This window comes from Hylobates moloch, unplaced genomic scaffold, assembly GCF_009828535.3.
Source record: "Hylobates moloch isolate HMO894 unplaced genomic scaffold, HMol_V3 SCAFFOLD_5, whole genome shotgun sequence".
Classification (NCBI taxonomy): domain Eukaryota; kingdom Metazoa; phylum Chordata; class Mammalia; order Primates; family Hylobatidae; genus Hylobates; species Hylobates moloch.
In genome coordinates this window covers 59,361,482-59,381,211 of record NW_026652280.1, presented here as the reverse complement: position 1 = coordinate 59,381,211, position 19,730 = coordinate 59,361,482, and the positions used below count along the sequence as shown (strand labels likewise).

At 38.9% G+C, this 19,730-nt stretch overlaps 1 protein-coding gene across 3 annotated transcripts in view; it reads left to right on the top strand.

The window, feature by feature from the left end:
- Nucleotides 1-19,730, top strand: part of YES1 (YES proto-oncogene 1, Src family tyrosine kinase) — a 94,672-nt gene that overhangs the window by 57,333 nt on the left and 17,609 nt on the right. For all 3 annotated transcript variants that reach the window (XM_058438572.1, XM_032152694.2, XM_058438571.1), the window contains exons 2-9: nt 673-951; nt 6,018-6,117; nt 9,476-9,574; nt 11,449-11,552; nt 11,643-11,792; nt 14,060-14,215; nt 14,378-14,557; nt 17,615-17,691. In XM_058438572.1, the coding sequence (XP_058294555.1) occupies nt 681-951; nt 6,018-6,117; nt 9,476-9,574; nt 11,449-11,552; nt 11,643-11,792; nt 14,060-14,215; nt 14,378-14,557; nt 17,615-17,691 (1,137 nt within the window). In that variant the 5' untranslated portion in view covers nt 673-680. The remainder of the gene's footprint in view (nt 1-672; nt 952-6,017; nt 6,118-9,475; nt 9,575-11,448; nt 11,553-11,642; nt 11,793-14,059; nt 14,216-14,377; nt 14,558-17,614; nt 17,692-19,730) is intronic.

Sequence of the window (19,730 nt, the reverse complement as noted above, 5' to 3'; positions counted from 1 at the left end):
TTTTTTTGAGACGGAGTCTCGCTCTTTTGCCCAGGCTGGAGTGCAGTGGCTCGATCTCTGCTCACTGCAAGCTCCGCCTCCCGGGTTCACGCCATTCTCCTGCCTCAGCCTCCCGAGTAGCTGGGACTACAGGCGCCTGCCACCGCGCCCGGCTAATTTTTTGCATTTTTAGTAGAGACAGGGTTTCACCGTGTTAGCCAGGATGGTCTCAATCTCCTGACGTCATGATCCGCCCGCCTTGGCCACTCAAAGTGCTGGGATTACAGGCGTGAGCCACTGCGCCCAGCGATACTTTTTCAAGTAACTGGAGTGCATAGAGGTTAAACAACATACCCTGAGATCACTCCACTACTAAGTAGGAAGCCAGGATTCAAATTTAGGCCTCTCTGGCTTCAGAGCCCATGGTTTTCCCAATATACTGTGGCATGGTGGCATTGGACTATTAAAGGTGATTGAGTTGGAGAATGAAGCGATTGGAGTAGGGCCTTTGCAAATTGTAATAAAGATAAATGAGGGGAAGAGACCTCGTTTTCAGCTTTCTCTTTTTTGTTTTATGTTCCTTTTTGCAGGGATGGCATATGCTTTTCTTAAAACGATTTTTTGAACCCTGTCTTTTTGAAGTATCCTGTGTGTTAACTGACTCTCAAAATATTTGTTTTATTGTCTCTGTAGATTTGATAATGGGCTGCATTAAAAGTAAAGAAAACAAAAGTCCAGCCATTAAATACAGACCTGAAAATACTCCAGAGCCTGTCAGTACAAGTGTGAGCCATTATGGAGCAGAACCCACTACAGTGTCACCATGTCCATCATCTTCAGCAAAGGGAACAGCAGTTAATTTCAGCAGTCTTTCCATGACACCATTTGGAGGATCCTCGGGGGTAACGCCTTTTGGAGGTGCATCTTCCTCATTTTCAGTGGTGCCAAGTTCATATCCTGCTGGTTTAACAGGTAAGAGTTAAATGGACAATTATGTTGTCTGTTTGAGAACATCACCTTGGGTAATATATATTTAAGGCTTGTCTGCCTTTAAGAAAGATATCTTACCTGAGGACTTTTCAAATAATTGTATGTGAAAATTAGTCTCTAACATAAAAATTAGTTTTATTGTATACATGGGTATGGTTCTGGAAAATTGGTAGTAACCTGATGGTGATTATGTACTGGATCATGTCATTAATTATTTTATTAACTCATTATTCAAATAGTTATTGACACCCCCCCTACTGTAGGCACTGGGAGCATAAAGATTCAAAACATATACCTTTCCCCCAAGAATTTGACAACTTCTCAGGATTGTAAAGTACTTTGCAGTATTAAAGTCTTATAGTAGTTACTTAGTAGATGTTAATTTAATGACAGTAAAGTAGTAATAATACAGTATTTCTCCCAGTTGCTGCTGATTTAAAAAAGAAAAATCCTAAAGCTCAGACAGTTTAAAATTTTCCCCCAAGTCACAGATAGTAAGTAGGAGAGCTCAGATTTATTGTCCTATTCCAGAACTCCCAATTATTACGTTATTATATCCTTTTAGAGAATAGCAAGAAGTGATTGTTGACAACCTTTCGTGGAGACAGAAGGCTCTTAAAAAAATAGATTCAAACAGTTTTAAAAGAGAGAAAATGAGCTATTTTGTAAAGGGTCCCATATCAGGATGCTTTTTCACTGAAGTAACAAAGTATAGCTGGCTTAAAAAGGTAGAGTGAGTTTCAGGATTCCTTGATAACAGCAGTTCCATGGTGTCATCAAGGACTCAGATTTCTTTATCTCTATTCTGCAGCCCTTGGGAGTGTCTGCTTTATCCTTAGGCTTGGCAGAACAGCTGCCAGCATCAAATCAAGCAATATATGTCCTCATTAACAGCCAGTGAGGGCAAAATATAAATCTCCACTACAAGCATAGACTGACTATACATTTGTCTCTTCAGTCTGTTCCAACTGGACCAAAAACAATAGCCAGGCCAGGCGCGGTGGCTCACACCTGTAATCCTAGCATTTTGGGAGGCCAAGGTGGGCAGATTGCCTGAGCTCAGGAGTTTGAGACCAGCCTGGGCAACATGGCAAAACACTGTCTCAACTAAAAATACAAAAAAAATTAGCCAGGTGTGATGTTGCGTGCCTGTAGTCCCAGCTACTCAGGAGGCTGAGGCACGAGTAGTGCTTGAACCCAGGAGGCAGAGATTGCAGTAAGCCGAGATTGCGCCACTGCACTCCAGCCTAGGTGACAGAGCGAGATTCTGTCTCCAAAAAAAAAAAAAAAAAAAAGACAATGGCCAGAGGACTGCCATACACTGATTCTGTTAGACTTCATTTAGGGAGTTATGCATGTTAAGTCAATTACAGTCTTAATTCCAGCCCCCTAATTCTGAATACTTCAGTAGTAGATGGCCGTGAGGGCATTTCTCAGTCTTTAGCAAAAGTTTACTTTTAGAGTTATGTTTGGGAAAGATAGTAATCTAAAATGGTTAAATATTGATACTTAAAGACACACTTTAGTTACCTAAAGCAATTTACTTATATAAAATACTCCATTAGGGGTATTCATTTATTAACTCAGTGTACACTCAATGTCTGTGTATCAGGTATGGAGAGGTGAGCAAGACAAGGTTTCTGTCCTGATGGAGCTTACATTATAGAGGGTTGGACAATAATTAATGAATACACAGCTAAACAGGATGGATGATTAATGATCCTTAAATGCTATGAAGGAACTAACTAGAATGATGGTGAAGGCCCTGCAGTTAATCAGGGAACGCTGTCTCAAGAAGAAATCATTTGAGCTGAGATTTTTTTTTTTTTTTTTTTTGGAGTTGGAGTCTCTGTCTGTCACCCAGGCTGGAGTGCAGTGGCGCATTCTCAGCTCACTGCAACCTTCTGCCTCCCAGGTTCAAGCCATTCTCCTGCCTTAGCCTCCTGAGTAGCTGAGATAACAAGAAACACACCACGGCACCCGGCTAATTTTTTTGTACTTTAGTAGAGACGGGGTTTCACCACGTTGGCCAGGCTGGTCTTGAACTCCTGATTTAGGGGATGCGCCTGCCTTGGCCTCCCAAAGTGCTGGGATTACATGTGTGAGCCACCGCGCCCTTGAGCTGAGATTTGATAAGTGAGAATGACCTACCTATGTGCAATCCTGGGAAAGAGCTTTCTAGAGAGAGGAAATAACAAACGCAACATTTAGGAGATACAGAGAGACTTGTAAGTTTTGAATATTAGTGTGGAGACTAGTATAAACAGAGGGGAGAATTGTATTATATGGGATTGAAGAGTTAGGAGACCACAATTACTCAGGACCCCATAGACTCTGGTAGGGAGTTTAGGTTTTATTCAAAGCTAGGAAGAAACTACTGAAGAGATTAAGTAAAGGATTTGACTGAATTTTCTTTTGAGAAAAACTGACTCTGACATCTGTGTGGAGAATGGATGGTAGAGAAGCAGTATAGAAGCAGATGAGACTAGCACTCTCAGTAGTCCGCCCAGCCCCTGTGAGAGATGACAAGGACTTGGGTTAGGGTAGCAGCAGTGGAAATGGAAAGTAAATAGTAAGTATTTTAGAGGTAAAACTGATAGCACTGGTAATGGACTCGGCTTGAGTACCTGATTAGATGGTAGGGCCATTTACTTAGATAGGAAAGACTTGGGTATGTAAATATAGGTTAGAGGAGCAAAATCAAGAGCTTTGTTTTGTAATAAATTTTAAATGCTTATTAGACATTCAAGTAAAGATGTCGGCCGGGCACGGTGGCTGACACCTTTAATTCTAGCACTTTGGGAGGCCGACTTGGGTAGATCACTTGAGGTCAGGAGTTTGAGACCAGCCTGGCCAACATGGTGAAACCCCATCTCTACAAAAAATACAAAAATTAGCTGGGCGTGGAGGTGCACGCCTGTAATCCCAGCTACTCAGGACGCTGAGGCAGGAGAATCGCTTGAACCCAGGAGGTGAGGTTGCAGTGAGCCCAGATCGTGCCACTGCACTCCAGCCTGGGCAACAGAGCAAGACTCCGTCTCAAAAAAGAAAAATTTTATTTGATCTGACAAGTCAGTGGGATTATATTGAGTAGAGTATATACATATTCAATTAAAAATATGTTGGCTAAAGGATACAAAATTTAGATAGGAGTAAGTTCAAGAGATCTATTGTAGAACACGGTTAATAATAATATATCGTATTCTTGAAAATTACTAACAAAATTTTAAGTGTTCTCACCACAAAAATGATATGTGATGCAATGCATATGTTAATTAGCTCTACTTAGCCATTCCACAGTGTATATATATTTCAAAGCATCATGTTGTATACAATAAATATATACAGTTTTTTAAAAGAAGATTAATATATTATGGGGTTTTTAACCTGAATACCTGCCTTGAATAATTTTAACACTGAGATGTAATGCATATTGTATACTTCTGTTTTATTATTTGTTTTGTTTGCAAATAATAGTTTGGCTGTTCAGTATGCTAATCTCTTTAAGCATCTGCACATAATGCTAAATATGACAGTTTAGTTTTTGAATTTATACTTTATAATTCATATCATCCATACCATTTTATTTATTTTTTGATGCAGGGTCTCGCTGTGTCACCCAGGCTAGAGTGCAGTGGCACAATCTCAGCTCATGGCAACCTCCACTTCCGGGTTTCAAGCGATTCTCCTGTCTCAACCTCCCAAGTAGCTGAGATTACAGGCATGTGCCACCATGCCTGGCTAATTTTTGTATTTTTAGTACAGACAGGGTTTCCCCCTGTTGACCAGGCTGGTCTCGAACTCCTGGCCTCAAGTGATTCGCCCACCTCGGCCTCCCCAAGTGCTGAGATTACAGACATGAGCCACTGTGACTGTCTGATACCATTTAAGACAAAGCATGACATTTTTAAGTGTTAAATATGTAATTTTGCTAAAACTAGTAAATTAGTTATTACTGGTAATGATTAGATGCAATTGTTCATTCATTTTTTTTTTTTTTTTTTTTTTTTGAGATGGAGTCTTGCTCTGTCGCCCAGGCTGGAGTGCAGTGGCGCGATCTCGGCTCACTGCAAGCTCCGCCTCCCGGGTTCACGCCATTCTCCTGCCTCAGCCTCTCCGAGTAGCTGGGACTACAGGCGCCCACCACCACGCCCGGCTAATTTTTTTGTATTTTTAGTAGAGACGGGGTTTCACCGTGGTTTCGATCTCCTGACCTCTTGATCTGCCCGCCTCGGCCTCCTAAAGTGCTGGGATTACAAGCGTGAGCCACCGCACCCGGCCTCATTCATTATTTATATGAAGAACACTGCCCCACTAGTTTATAGTACTCATTAGTGCTTTTTCTGTCAAATAATTGATTTGAAATTTGACTACATTTCCAAGCCTGAGATGTTGGTACCGTGAGTCAAAATTAAATTTGTTGGCTGGGCACAGTGGCTCACATCTGTAATCCCAGCACTTTGGGAGGTCAAGGCAGGCGAATCACTTGGGGCCAGGAGTTCAAAACCAGCCTGGCTAACCCAGTGAAACCCTGTCTCTACTAAAAATACAAAAAAATTAACTAGGTGTGGCAGCACATGCCTGTAATCCCAGCTACTTGGGAGGCTGAGGCATGAGAATCGCTTGAACCCAGGAGGCAGGGGTTACAGCAAGCCAAGATCACACCGCTGCACTCCAGCCTGGGTGACAGAGTGAAGACTTTGTCTCAAAAAGAAACAAAATTAAATTTGTTTCTCCAAATCTACAGAGTTTTATAATTTGTAGAATACAGTAGTTTTATGTAAGGTCTTCAGAGAGTTTAAGACTAGTTATTGCTACCAGTTATTGAGTTATTGTCCCAGAAGATAAAATACGGTCATGTCTCTCTACTTTAAAATTCTTTAGTAGTTCCAACTTCTAAAAATAGTTTTTGGAGACTACCGAAAAAACTATCCTTAAGCTTCTTCTTCTTTTTTTTTTTTTTTTTTTTTTTGGCTGGCAATAGTTCTTTTTTTCTGTTTTGTTAACTTAGCTACATAATTTACCTTGGTCTTTTTTCCCTCTGATAGGTGGTGTTACTATATTTGTGGCCTTATATGATTATGAAGCTAGAACTACAGAAGACCTTTCATTTAAGAAAGGTGAAAGATTTCAAATAATTAACAATACGTAAGTGTCATGAATATTTTGTGAGAGAAATACTGACAGAATCTGGTCTTTACACAGAAACCACTGAGCTAGTTGATGATCCAGAGATGAGAGAGGTAGGGCATGGGCTGCCCACTGTGTTTAACAATGCATTGGCTTCTCTAGATGCATGTTGTAACACTGCTGCTATAGCCAGAAATTATTACTTCTACAATTTGTGCTGCTGTGGTTCTGCCATAAACAGTAGAGATTTAAGAATGAAGAGTTACTGAGGGGAGTACATGCAAGTGTATTATTTTTTTAAAAAACTTTATGAAGAGAGTTCGATGCACCTATTTTTCTAAGTACCAGATGGTTTAAAGATCTTGTCTCATTCTATTAAAAAAAGCTGGGGGAAGTTGAGTAAGGAACCCATCTACTTTCCAATTGATGAAATTGTTTTTTTCCTTATGTGACTCTTAGACTTTTTGCCTAGAGGTACACTGTAGAACATTTGATGTTCGTTGTAGAAAGTAGATCGAATAATTTCATTAGCAAGCATAATGACCACTTTGTAACTTCTCAAAATGTATGTTTATGGTCTATTTGCTTCCAGTCATGTTTTCTTCCATCCTTGTTCCCATCTGCTACCAGTTATTGTTCCGGAACATAAAATATGGTCATATCCTTCTACCTTTAAAATATTCAGTACCTACCACTTGCCATCAAGATAAAAGGAAAACAACAATGATAACAAAAATCATTCATTGAGAATTTACTATGTGCTTCTCCCCTCTTCTGACTCTACTACCCAGACATATTGAATTACTTGCAGTTTTCTGAGTACACTGGAGTTTCTCATACTCTCATGCTTTCACACATACTGTTTCCTTTTTCTGGAGTCTGATTTCTCATCTTTCCCTTTCTTTCCTTTATTTAGCTAATCCTACTCACCCTTCAAAATATAGTTAATATGTCCTTTCTCAAGGATGCCTTTCCTTACATTCTTCCTCTCCTGCCTGGCCCAGTCCCTATCCCCTGCTGGATTAAGTATCTCTCTTAGATGTTTACATAGCACCCTATGCAAACCTCAATCATAGCTCTCATCACATTTTGAATTACAATTTGTCACTTGCTTGTCATTCTTTTAGACCAATGGTTCTCAACCTGGGACAGAATCACCCAGGGGATATTTGGCAATATCTGGAGACATTTTTGGTTGTCACAGTTGGGGTGCTGCCACTGTCTTCTAGTGAGTAGAGGCCAGGGATATTGGTAAATATCTTAAAATGCACACAGCAGCCTCCCACAACAAAGAATGATTAAGTCCAAGGTGTCAATAGTGCTGAAGTTGGAAAACCCAGCTCTAGACTGTGAATTCCTTGAAGTCAAGGACTGTCTTTTTACTTTTATTTCCAGCACACACTAAAGTCTGTCACTTAACAGATATTCAGTAAATGTTAGAGTGAATCAATGAATGCTTAGCAGGATCAAATACAAGGTTTTTGGTTTGTGTATCTGAAAGTGCTTAGTATATATGAGGAACCACAAACCAAGTGTATGAGTTTCTAAATATTTGAATTACTGAGGGATTTTTCATTCATTTTCTAGAGAGCAAATTTATCTAGGCATTTATAACATTTTAATTTAGACAGTACCTTTTCAGTTTTTATCTTGGTGAAGCAAAACATGCATCTAATCTTTAGTAACAAATCCCATATCTATCTTCCTATTTAAAGACTGATTATATTTGGTCTTTTCACATTAATTTTGAAAAAATGAGGGCTTATGTGTTACAAACTACATGTAGTTCTCATGTTCTGAATTATTAATTTTGTTCTTACTGGAATATTTCTAGATAACATTTTTATAAGTATGCATTATTCTAGAAATTCAGGGGTTTTTTTGTTTTGTTTTTGTTTTTTTGAGATGGAGTTTTGCTCTTGTCACCCAGGCTGGAGTGCAATGGCATGATCTTGACTGACTGCAAACCCTGCCTCCCAGGTTCAAGCGATTCTCCTGCCTCAGTCTCCTGAGTAACTGGGATTACAGGCACACACCTCCACTCCCAGCTAATTTTTGTATTTTTAGTAGAGACAGGGTTTCATTCACCATGTTGGCCAGGCTGGTCACGAACTCCTGACCTCAGATGATCTGCCCGCCCTGGCCTCCCAAAGTACTGGGATTGCAGGCATAAGCCACCGCACCCGGCCAGAAATGCAGTTTTTTGGGGTTTTTGTTTGTTTTGTTTTGTTTCTTTTTTTTAGATGGAGTCTCGCTCTGTAGCCCAGGCTGGAGTCCAGTGGCATGATCTCGGCTCACTGCAACCTCCACCTCCCGGGTTCAAGCGATTCTACTGACTCAGCTTCCCAAGTAGCTGGACTACAGGTGCACGCCGCTGCGTCTAGCTAATTTTTGTATTTTTAGTAGAGACCAGGTTTCACCATGTTGACCAGGCTAGTCTTGAACTCCGGACCTCAGGCGATCTGTCTGCCTCAGCCTCCCAAAGTGCTGGGATTACAGGCTTGAGCCACTACGCCTGGCCCAGAAATTCAGTTTTTAACCTAGTTGCTCATTGTTAATTGTCTGGCTATAGGAATGTTAGAGCATTGTGATTTTTTTTTATCTAAAATGATTAAAAAAGAATATTACAATTTTATGTACTGTAAAGAGAAAAGCATTTGGCAGTAAAGAATGAACTACTGATACACATGCTATAACCTAGATGAACCTTTAAAAAATTAGGCCAAGTAAAAGTTACAAAAGACCACATAAATGCACATATTTCCATTTATATAAAGTGCATGCAGTGGGCATATCCATAGAGACAGCTGATTAGTGGTTGACAGTGGTTGGAGGGAGTTGGGGGTGCGGAGTGACTGCTAATGGGTACAGAGTTTCTTTTGGGGGTGATGAAAATGTTCTAAAATTGATTGTGATAATGGTTGTACAACTCTGTGAATATATTAAAAACTAGTGAATTGTACATCTTAAGTGGGGGAATTTTATGGCATGCAAATTACACCTTAAAGCTTTAAAAAAAAAAAAAAAAAAGAAAAGAAAACAAACTGAGTAATTTGAAAGATTTACCTCCCAAATTGTTTTATTCACTATAGTCTGTCTTAGGTTGAAAGAATTGTGTTAAAAAAAGAAATCTTATAACTAAGTATGTAGGATTTTGAGGCTTTATTTGGAGCAGAAGTATGCAATTGTGCTTCCTTTAATTCATGTAACCTATTTTTTAATATCATTCTTTGAGTTTAATTCTTTATCCAATGAATGCATAAATAAAAAATGAAAGTAATACCCTTTGTTTACTTCAGATACAAGATAGCACTGCAATATATTGTACCTTGGGCAATAGTCTACCTTGCGGTGATTGCTGTTTTATGTGTTGCAGGGAAGGAGATTGGTGGGAAGCAAGATCAATCGCTACAGGAAAGAATGGTTATATCCCGAGCAATTATGTAGCGCCTGCAGATTCCATTCAGGCAGAAGAGTATGGCACTACTTCATATTTTATTAATTATTTTGATTTTTTAAATGTTTTAATGCACATTCTACTTAGCCACAACTTTACACACACAGAATTACATACCAGTCTTAATACAGCTAACGTATCATATTAATAGATGTTACTTAAAAATTAATAACTAATGTCACACTGTTCACTTAGAGTAGGATCATAAACGAATCTGCATCAGTCATATTTCCTTATGTCTAGTCTCTCTCTTTTATGTTTTCACTTAAATATGTATCTGTAAGCCTTTTGCATGTTTTTCAGACTCACTTCAAAAATTTGCCTTCAGATTATCCTCATTCCCTGCCTTGACTTATTTTTTTAACTTACAGCTTATATATGGGGGTGTGTTGATAGGAATGGGTATATTGGTATATATATGCATCCCATATTTATGATGCCAAGACTTACATTCTTCTTTTTTTTTTTGAGACAGGGTCTTGGCTCTGTCGCCTAGGCTGGAATGTAGTGGCGTAATCTCAGCTCACTGCAACCTCCACCTCCCAGGCTCAAGCAATTCTCCTGCCTCAGCCTCCCAAGTAGCTGGGACTACAGGCATGCACCACCACGCCCAGCTAATTTTTGTATTTTTAGTAGAGACAGGGTTTCACCTATTGGCCAGGCTGGTCTCAAATTCCTCACCTCAAGTGATCCACCCGCCTCAGCCTCCCAAAGTGCTAGGATCACAGGCGTGAGCCATTGTGCCTGGCCCAAAGACTTACATTCTTTAAGGTTTTACTATTTTTGAAATATTTCAGAGATTTATTATCATTTTATGATTATAAAAGTAATATGCCCATGAAAGAATATTATTTTCAGTTGGTTTTATATGACTGTTAATGTCTTGATTTAGGCACTTGCATTGTAGTTATGTAGGAAAGTATCCTTCTCTTTTAGCAAGTACACACTGAAGTATTTGAGGTAATAATTTAGCATGTTTGCAACTTACAATTAGTTAAGAAAAAATACATATGTATATATATACATGCACACACATACATATATAGAGAGGGAGAGAGTATGACAAAGCAAAATGTTAGCCATTGGGGAACCTAGTTGTAGGGTTTATTGTAGGGTGTATGGGAGTTCTGTGTCCTATTTTTGCAACTTTTAAAAAGTCAAAATTCACCTTCAGTGACATACTACTTTTAGGTTAAACCAGTTTATCTGGGATTCATAAATGCTACTTTATTTTCATATTATAACACTTAACACAGTACCTTGTATATGATAGGTGCTCTATCAGTGTTTGTTTGCTTTTATTAATGATCTGTAATGTGTCTCAATAACTCTTTGTTCCACTATGGTGCTTCTTACTTTCTGTTTTGTTCTTTTGTCTTTCTTCTCCAGTTTTCTGTGAACTCTTCCATAGCAGACACTGTCATTTTATTCACAAAACCTTATTAAATTAAACCCACACATATTTAGAGTTACTAGTAATTTGGGTATGATATACCTGTGTCTTACTGAATACAGATGATGACACTGTTACCAGGGAACCACTTCTATTCTTCCTGTCATAGTCTTAATATTTCCATTTGTCACTGACAGAAAGGATCTGTTATTTTGCTGCCTTTCCTTCTCCATTTACTGTTCCTGTGACTGTCAGGTGGAATTTTAAGAGACACATTGAGTAGTTAATACATAGAAATACTGTAAGAGTATATTCTAACAGTAATATTTGTGATATTACTATTTAATCAATACAACTCTTACATTTTCCTGTATTTTGAGCTGTGTTCTCTAGCTATTCTTGGTCATCCAAACCTATCCCAGTCCATTCTTACTGACACTTATGTATAATTTTTCTGAACCTCACACTTTTCAATTCAAAATACTTAATTTTTTTCCAGATGGTATTTTGGCAAAATGGGGAGAAAAGATGCTGAAAGATTACTTCTCAATCCTGGAAATCAACGAGGTATTTTCTTAGTAAGAGAGAGTGAAACTACTAAAGGTATGAATATTGTTATATTAGTATAAGTATAAAATTTCTTGGGGCAGTATTTTGAGAAAGATATAGTGAAAGTATTTATTTTTCACCCAGGTGCTTATTCCCTTTCTATTCGTGATTGGGATGAGGTAAGGGGTGACAATGTGAAACACTACAAAATTAGGAAACTTGACAATGGTGGATACTATATCACAACCAGAGCACAATTTGATACTCTGCAGAAATTGGTGAAACACTACACAGGTATGTGAATATTTCAAAGGTAAAAATTATTTCTTCACATTCTAGTTTATGAGGACAAAATCCATATCCTCATTTCTCTTAAGATTTACACACTTATTTACACATAATACATGCCCAATAAATGTTGTATTCTAGTTTAAAGGGAGGAACAGGTGATACTTAGTACTTCCATTGTGCTACTCAGATAACGTGCTAATAGACTCTCATCATTTGGGTCCTTATATCTTACCGGCATAGTATTTACATTGGAGTTCATTTCACCACATGTAGATTGTGAAAATAAACCTAAAAGCAAATATTTATGGACACTTAGTAAGTAAAACTAGACATTGGGTAACAGAAAAAGCTATGTCAGAAGGATTACCTTCCCCTGCATGGGCTGGATCACATAAGCTTTCCTAAAGTATAAATTCAATGAAATTTGGTCTGACGATGCATTTTTCTTATCCTAGAAAATTAACCTATAGCAATTATAGACATTTTTGTCTTTCAAGGACCTCTGAAGGTATTTAATATTAGAATCTTCTGTCTCAAAATTTTTCGTTACCAATTTGGCATATGAATGCACCTGAAAGTCTTTACATGATTAATACTAGGAGAGGGGATGTTTCCATGGTAATGTCTTCAATGACAGCTAGCTGCAAACTGAGTCTGTCAAGTCAGCCAGCAGTCTTGACATTGATCAAGCATGTTACCAAGCAGTGGCATCACTTCTAATTGCCTTTGTCACAATGTGAATTTATGTGGTTATTTTAGTGAGAATAGGAGAGAACACGTCTCATTTATAATAAGAAAGATTGTATAAGCAGACTTCACAAGTCAAGCTGTTATGAATCTAGGGTTCCCTGACTTTGTGTCTCCCTTATTTAAAAAAATCAGTCTCCTGCTAGGCATGGTGGATTGTGCCTTTAATGCCAACTACTGATGCAGAAGGATCACTTGAGGCCAGGAGTTCAAGGACAGCCTGGGCAACATGGCAAGACCTCATCTCTTAAAAAAAAAAAAAAGGCCAGGCGCGGTGGCTGACGCGTGTAATCCCACCACTTTGGGAGGCCGAAACAGACAGATCACTTGAGGTCAGGAGTTCGAGACCAGCTGGGCATCATGGCAAAACCCTATCTTTATTAAAATACAAAAAAATTTAGCCAGGTGTGGTGGCATACACCTGTAGGCCCAGCTACTTGGGAAGCTGAGGCAGGAGAATCACTTGAACCCAGGAGGTAGAGGTTGCAGTGAGCTGAGATCACACCACTGCGCTCCATCCTGGGCGACAGAGTGAGACTCCATCTCAAAAAAAAAAAAAAAATATCTCCTAAATGAACTTTTTCCTTGATTTTTTCGTATGCCTCTTACAGATTAGTGGCTATTAGAAAATAACATTTAATGATAACATTCTCTTTGAGAATTAATAAAACCCAGTGTACAAAGGCAGAACTTTGGAAGCAGACAGACCTAGATTTGAATCCCATCTCTACCATTTACTAACTGCAGGGCCTTGGGGGAAAGTTGCATATGTTTTCAAAGCTTCATTTATATGAGATACTTGTGAAGTGCTAATTTAGCACAATACTGGAACATACTAAGTATTTAGTAAATAATAACTTTAAAAATATATATTGTAAGTTATACTAAGTAGTAAATATACTAATATATTTACTATATATTAGTATATACATACTATTTAGTAAATACAATATATTTACTATATTTTAGTATATACATACTAAGTAGTAAATAATAACATATATATATGTATATATACACTTTTTTTTTTTTTGAGTCAGAATCTCACTGTGTCACCCAGGCTAGAGTGCAGTGGCACAATTTTGGCTCACTGCAACATCTGCCTCCTGGGTTCGAGTGATTCATCTGCCTCAGCCTCCTTAGTAGCTGAGACTACTGGCATGCACCACCACGCCCGGCTAATTTTTGTATTTTTAGTAGAGACAGCATTTCACTGTATTGGCCAGGCTAGTCTCGAACTCCTGACCTCGTGATTCATCCGCCTCAGCCTCCCAAAGTGCTGGGATTACAGACGTGAGCCACCTTGTCCGGCCTTAAAAATAAATTTTACAAAATGTTTCACTTATGTATATTTCATGTTTTGCTGCTTATGGACAACTCCCTTTTTGTTTTGTGCTTTTAGAGTAAAACTTGAAAGGACTTCTGTTTTTGTTTTTCTACAGTTTAAACTTAAAACATTGATACGCTATATGCCCCTTAATTTTTGTAGTTGATTTTACAGTGTAGTTTATTCATTTATCTAGAACATGCTGATGGTTTATGCCACAAGTTGACAACTGTGTGTCCAACTGTGAAACCTCAGACTCAAGGTCTAGCAAAAGATGCTTGGGAAATCCCTCGAGAATCTTTGCGACTAGAGGTTAAACTAGGACAAGGATGTTTTGGTGAAGTGTGGATGGGTAAGAAGCCTGAATTTTTGTTTTCTGTCATTGTCTAGCTGTGGATTAAAGTGCAACAATTTATGATAAAATATGTTTCAATATTTAAGAGACGTGCTGTTCACTGAAGTTTGGTCTAAAATCCTTTAAAATATAAATTCATAAAATGCGTTATTTATTTAGGAACATGGAATGGAACCACGAAAGTAGCAATCAAAACACTAAAACCAGGTACAATGATGCCAGAAGCTTTCCTTCAAGAAGCTCAGATAATGAAAAAATTAAGACATGATAAACTTGTTCCACTATATGCTGTTGTTTCTGAAGAGCCAATTTACATTGTCACTGAATTTATGTCAAAAGGTATGTATTAGTATCTCTTTAGGTATTCGTGTTGATAATATTTTTAAGAGTCTTTATTTCTATTTGTATGCATATAGACTTAGCATATACTGTTTTCTAATTTAAGATTTTTATGTAGACATTTGGATAGAAGAAACCTGACACTTTGTTTAATGGAATAGTGATTATCCAGTTATTCCAGAGGATAGTATGACGTTTAAAAGGAAAAGTAGGCAGGCTGAATTAATTTTGAAATCGAGTTTGACTAAAAGAAATGGAAAAGCTAGAAAGGTGAAAAATAGAAAGTGTTTGTACACATTTAATTAAAATGATAAAATCAGAAAGATACTTACATTTTTAGTACTAAAGCAAAGAAATAAGGTAAATTAGTTTTCTCATTTTAATGTAAACATAATTCCTATATTCAGGACTTCTAGGAACTTTTTTCCCCACTGCTTCCTTTTTTTTTTTTTTTAATAGAGACTGGGGTCTCAACTATATTGCCCAGGCTGGTCTTGCACTCCTGGCCTCAAGCAATCCTCCCTTTTTGGCCTCCCAAAGTGCTGGTATTACCAGCATGAGCCACTGTGCCTGGCCTTCCCACTACCTTCAATGGAAATTTCTTCATTTTCCTTAACTCTAGACTACAAGATGGGATCTTCAGTAGCAGGGTTAGTTAGAAGAACTAGTAAGAACTAGTCAGCAGATAAGCTGACAGGCCTGATTTTTATGTGTTTGATTTGATCTGCTTTATTATTATTTTTACTCTTGAACCAATAATATACAGTAGTCACTAATTATGTCAGCCTCTCCAGTAGTCTGTCTTGGTCAATGATGTAGTTCCATCTAGTGGTGACAAGGACAACTACAAGTTACATATTTGCTGTAGGAAAATTTTTCCCCTCAAAAGGGGACTGAAACCAAAAGTTAAGAAATGATACAGCCTATTAATTGATAGCCAGAACACACCTAAAGACCCAAAGCACCTGGCGCTCTTTGGAAGGAATGTCTACTGCAAACAGTTGCCAAATATGGCATTTTTTTTTTGTTTGCTTGGTGTTTTTTGTTTGTTTGTTTGTTGTTTTTGTTTTTTTGTGAGGTGGGGCCTCACTCTATCCCCCAGAGTGGAGTGTGGTCACATTTCTCTTTATCTTCGACCTCCCTGGGCTCAAGCGATCCTCTCATCTCAGCCTCCTGAGTAGCTGGGATTACAGGTGCATGCCACCACACATAGATAATTTTTGTATTTTTCTGCAGATGGGATTTCACCCTGTTTCCCAGGCTGGTTTGGAACTCCTGGGATCAAGCGATCAGCCCGCCTTGGCCTCCCAAAGTGCTGGGATTACAGGTGTGAGCCACCACACCCAGCCCAAATATGCCCTTTCAAAGAGTATATTAGATGAACCAGAGGGGAAGGGAGGGCCAGGCATGGTGGCTGACCTGGGCAACATGGCGAAACCCCATCTCTACAAAAACTAAAAAAATTAGCAGGACATGGTTGCACACATATATTCCCTACTCAGGAGGCTGAGGCATGAAGATTGCTTGAGCCCAGGAGGTTAAGGCCACAGTGAGCTGTGATTGTGCCACTGCACTCCCATCTGGGGTGAAAAAATGAGACCCTGTCTCAAAAAAAAAAAAAAAAAAAAAAAAAAGGGAGAAAAGGACAGGGAAGATGTTTAAATCAAGATATTGGAAGCAGGCCAGGCACAGTGGTTCACGCCTCCAATCCCAGCCCTTTGGGAGGCCGAGGCAGGCAGATCACTTGAGGTCAGGAGTTCGATCGCAGCCTGGCCAACATAGCAAAAACCCGTCTCTGCTAAAAATACAAAAAATAGCTGGGGGTGGTGGCTCGTGCCTGTAGTTCCAGCTGCTCGGGAGGCTGAGGCACGAGAATGGCTTGAGCCAGGGAGGCAGAGGTTGCAGTGAGCCAAGATGACACTGCTGCACTCCAGCCTGGGTGACTGAGCGAGACTCCGTTTCAAATAAATAAAGACTTTAACAATTAAAAAAGATATTGGAGCATAAGAAATATAATGAAGGTAAGGCTGATAGCCCATTTAGCTCTGTATATTAATTTTAAGAATTATTTAATTGGGAGAACATGGTAAAATTCTGTGTTGTCAGACCACTGGGTACAATTATTTCCAGGCGGGAGAGATTTAGAATACAAGATAACAAAAGTCCTTTCTATTTTTAAAACTCTTCAGTTTCTCATTTTGGTATTCACTTAGCACTTGTCCCTTTATAATCTGTCCAAACTCATTCCCCATGCACTCCAGCATAAACCCACTGTTCTGCTCTTTGTTTTCATGTTTTTTCTTTCACCTGGAATTTGGTCTCCCTAGCTCTGGACCAGTCTACCAACTACACTTCCCTGATCCAGTTTGTGCTCAGGCATTCCATTTAGTTGTCATTTCTATTTAGTCTCCTTTAATCTAGAGCCATTCCTCAACTTTCCTCTGTCTTCCATAGCGTTGTTACTTCTGAAGAGAATAGACCACTTTTATGTTTTAAATTTGCCTTAATAATTTGGTTTTGTGTGATGTTTTCTCTTGATTATAAGCTTTAACAAATAATAGTGAAGCCATAATCAGACTTCTAGCCTTTTTCTTTGCTGTTATTCATAGTAGTTTGTAGTTTTCAGAGAGAGAGCTTGGTCACAGCAGTAGTTCCACAGCAACTCATTTAGCTACCTATATTTAGTCTTAACCACCCCCAAGATACTCCTAGTTGTCGGAATTCTTGATTCAGATTTACTTAAAAATATGTAAGTATTTAATACTACTTTTTGAATCAGAATTGGGATATTGATCAAAGCAAGGAAAAAATGCCTCTTGTCAGGTAAAGTTAATGCATTTTCTTTTTTTGCATATGTTATCAGAAGTTTTCAAAATTTCAGCTTAGAGACCTCTTCTGGGATCTAGATAATTATTTGGAAACTCCAAAACTGCACAAAATTTTAAAAAATGAAAAGCTAAGAAGTTTTGTGTTGTGATTTGGGGTGGAGGAGTATTCATTTCAATCCTAATGTAAGATTTGCTTTTTTTTTTATGAATATCTTGCTGTCTGTTACAGGAAGCTTATTAGATTTCCTTAAGGAAGGAGATGGAAAGTATTTGAAGCTTCCACAGCTGGTTGATATGGCTGCTCAGGTATCTGTATATATACATGTATCCATTTGAATTGAAAGTGTAAATTAAAATGTGGAATAATCTTACCAGAATATTATAGTATATGTAGTGAAATGGTGGGATTTTATTTTTATTTTTTATTTTTTTAGAGACAAGAGTCTCATTCTGTCACCCAGGGTGGAATGCAGTGGTGCGCTGATAGCTCCCTTCTTGAAGAGCCTTGAATTCTTGGGCTCTAGCAAGTCTCTCGCCTCAGCCTCCTGAGTAGCTGGGACTGCAGGCACAGGCCACCATTCCCAGCCAATTTAAAAAATTGTGGGTTTTTTTGTAGACACAGGGATCTGTCTGTGTTGCTTAGGCTGGTCTCAAAGTCCTTGGCTCAAAGGATTCTCCCACCTCAGCCTCCCAAAGTATTGGGATTACCTGGCCAATAATGGAATTTTAGAACTGGCAGGAACATCAGAGATAATCTAATGTGAGCTCTTAATGATACAGATTAATGAAGTATCAAAAGATGAGAGGTATCTAAAATTCACATAACTTGTTAGTAACAGAACGAGTATTAGAACCAGCTATCTAACTCTTAGTCCAGTGCTGTCCTGTATCATACGATTTCTTAGAAAATAGATGTTTCCAGGCCAGGTGTGGTGGCTCACGCTTGTAATCTCAGCACTTTGGGAGGCCGAGGCGGGTGGATAACTTGAGGTCAGGAGTTCGAGACCAGCCTGGCCAACATGGTGAAACTCTTTCTCTACTAAAAATACTAAAAATTAGCCAGACGTGGTGGTGGGCGCCTGTAATCCCAGCTACTCAGGAGGCTGAGGCAGGAGAATCGCTTGAACCCGGGAGGCGGAGGTTGCCGTGAGCCAAGATCTCACCATTGCACTCCAGCCTGAGCAACAAGAGCGAGACTCCATCTCAAGAAAAAAAAGAAAGAAAATAGATGTTTCCACAAATGTAAAGTCTATATGTATTTATATTTCAACAGATAATTTTAAGAAAATTAAAATGGATGAGTGCTGTTCCAAAGAAAATATTCGTAATCCAAAGTGTATGCTGATTTTTTTTTTTTTTTTTTTTTTTGAGATGGAGTCTCACTCTGTCATCCAGGTTGGAGTGCAGTGGTGCAGTCCCAGCTCACTGCAAGCTCCGCCTCCCAGGTTCACACCATTCTCCCACCTCAGCCTCCTGAGTAGCTGGGACTACAGGCACCCGCCACCCTGCCCGGCTAATTTTTTGTATTTTTAGTAGAGACGGGGTTTCACTGTGTTAGCCAGGATGGTCTTGATCTCCTGACCTCGTGATCCGCCTGCCTCGGCCTCCCAAAGTGCTGGGATTACAGGCGTGAGCCACCGTGCCCGGCCTGAATATTTTATTTACTATAGTCCAACACAAGAATTAAGATGGTATATATAGAGTTTAAAATGGGACTTTTTTACTCTGCTGACTTTTTGTTTTAAATATATAGTGAAAACTGTTAAAAGTTTCTCTTCAGATATGTGGTAGGTATTTGAGAGGCCTTATTATTGGCTTTGGTTGACATGCTGGTTTTGGAATCTTACCTCCTAGCCTCCAAATGTCCACAGAATCTGACAATTCAGAAAAACTTTATACTGAGAAACTATACATAGGCGACAGGCGTATGCCAGGCCAGTTCATGCTTCTGAGTTAGACACTCTATGGTAGGGGAGGTTGGCAATCCATTTTTGTTTAAAAAAAAAAAAAAAATTAGGTTTTGTGAGCCACATCCAATCTGTCATACTTTTTTCTTTTTACAACCCTGTAAAAATGTAAAAACCAGGCTGTGCGAAATGGCTCCTAATAATCTCAGCACTTTGTGGGGCCTGGGCAACATGGTGAAACCCCATCTCTACAAAAAAATACAAACATTAGCTGGGTGTGGTGGCGCATGCCTAAGTCCCAGCTACTTAGTAGGCTGAGGTGGGAAAATTGCTTGAGCCCAGAAGATAGAGATTGCCGTGAGCCACGATTGCACCACTGCACTCCAGCCTGCGTGACAGAGTGAGACCGCGTCTCAGTCAATCAATCAAAATGTAAAA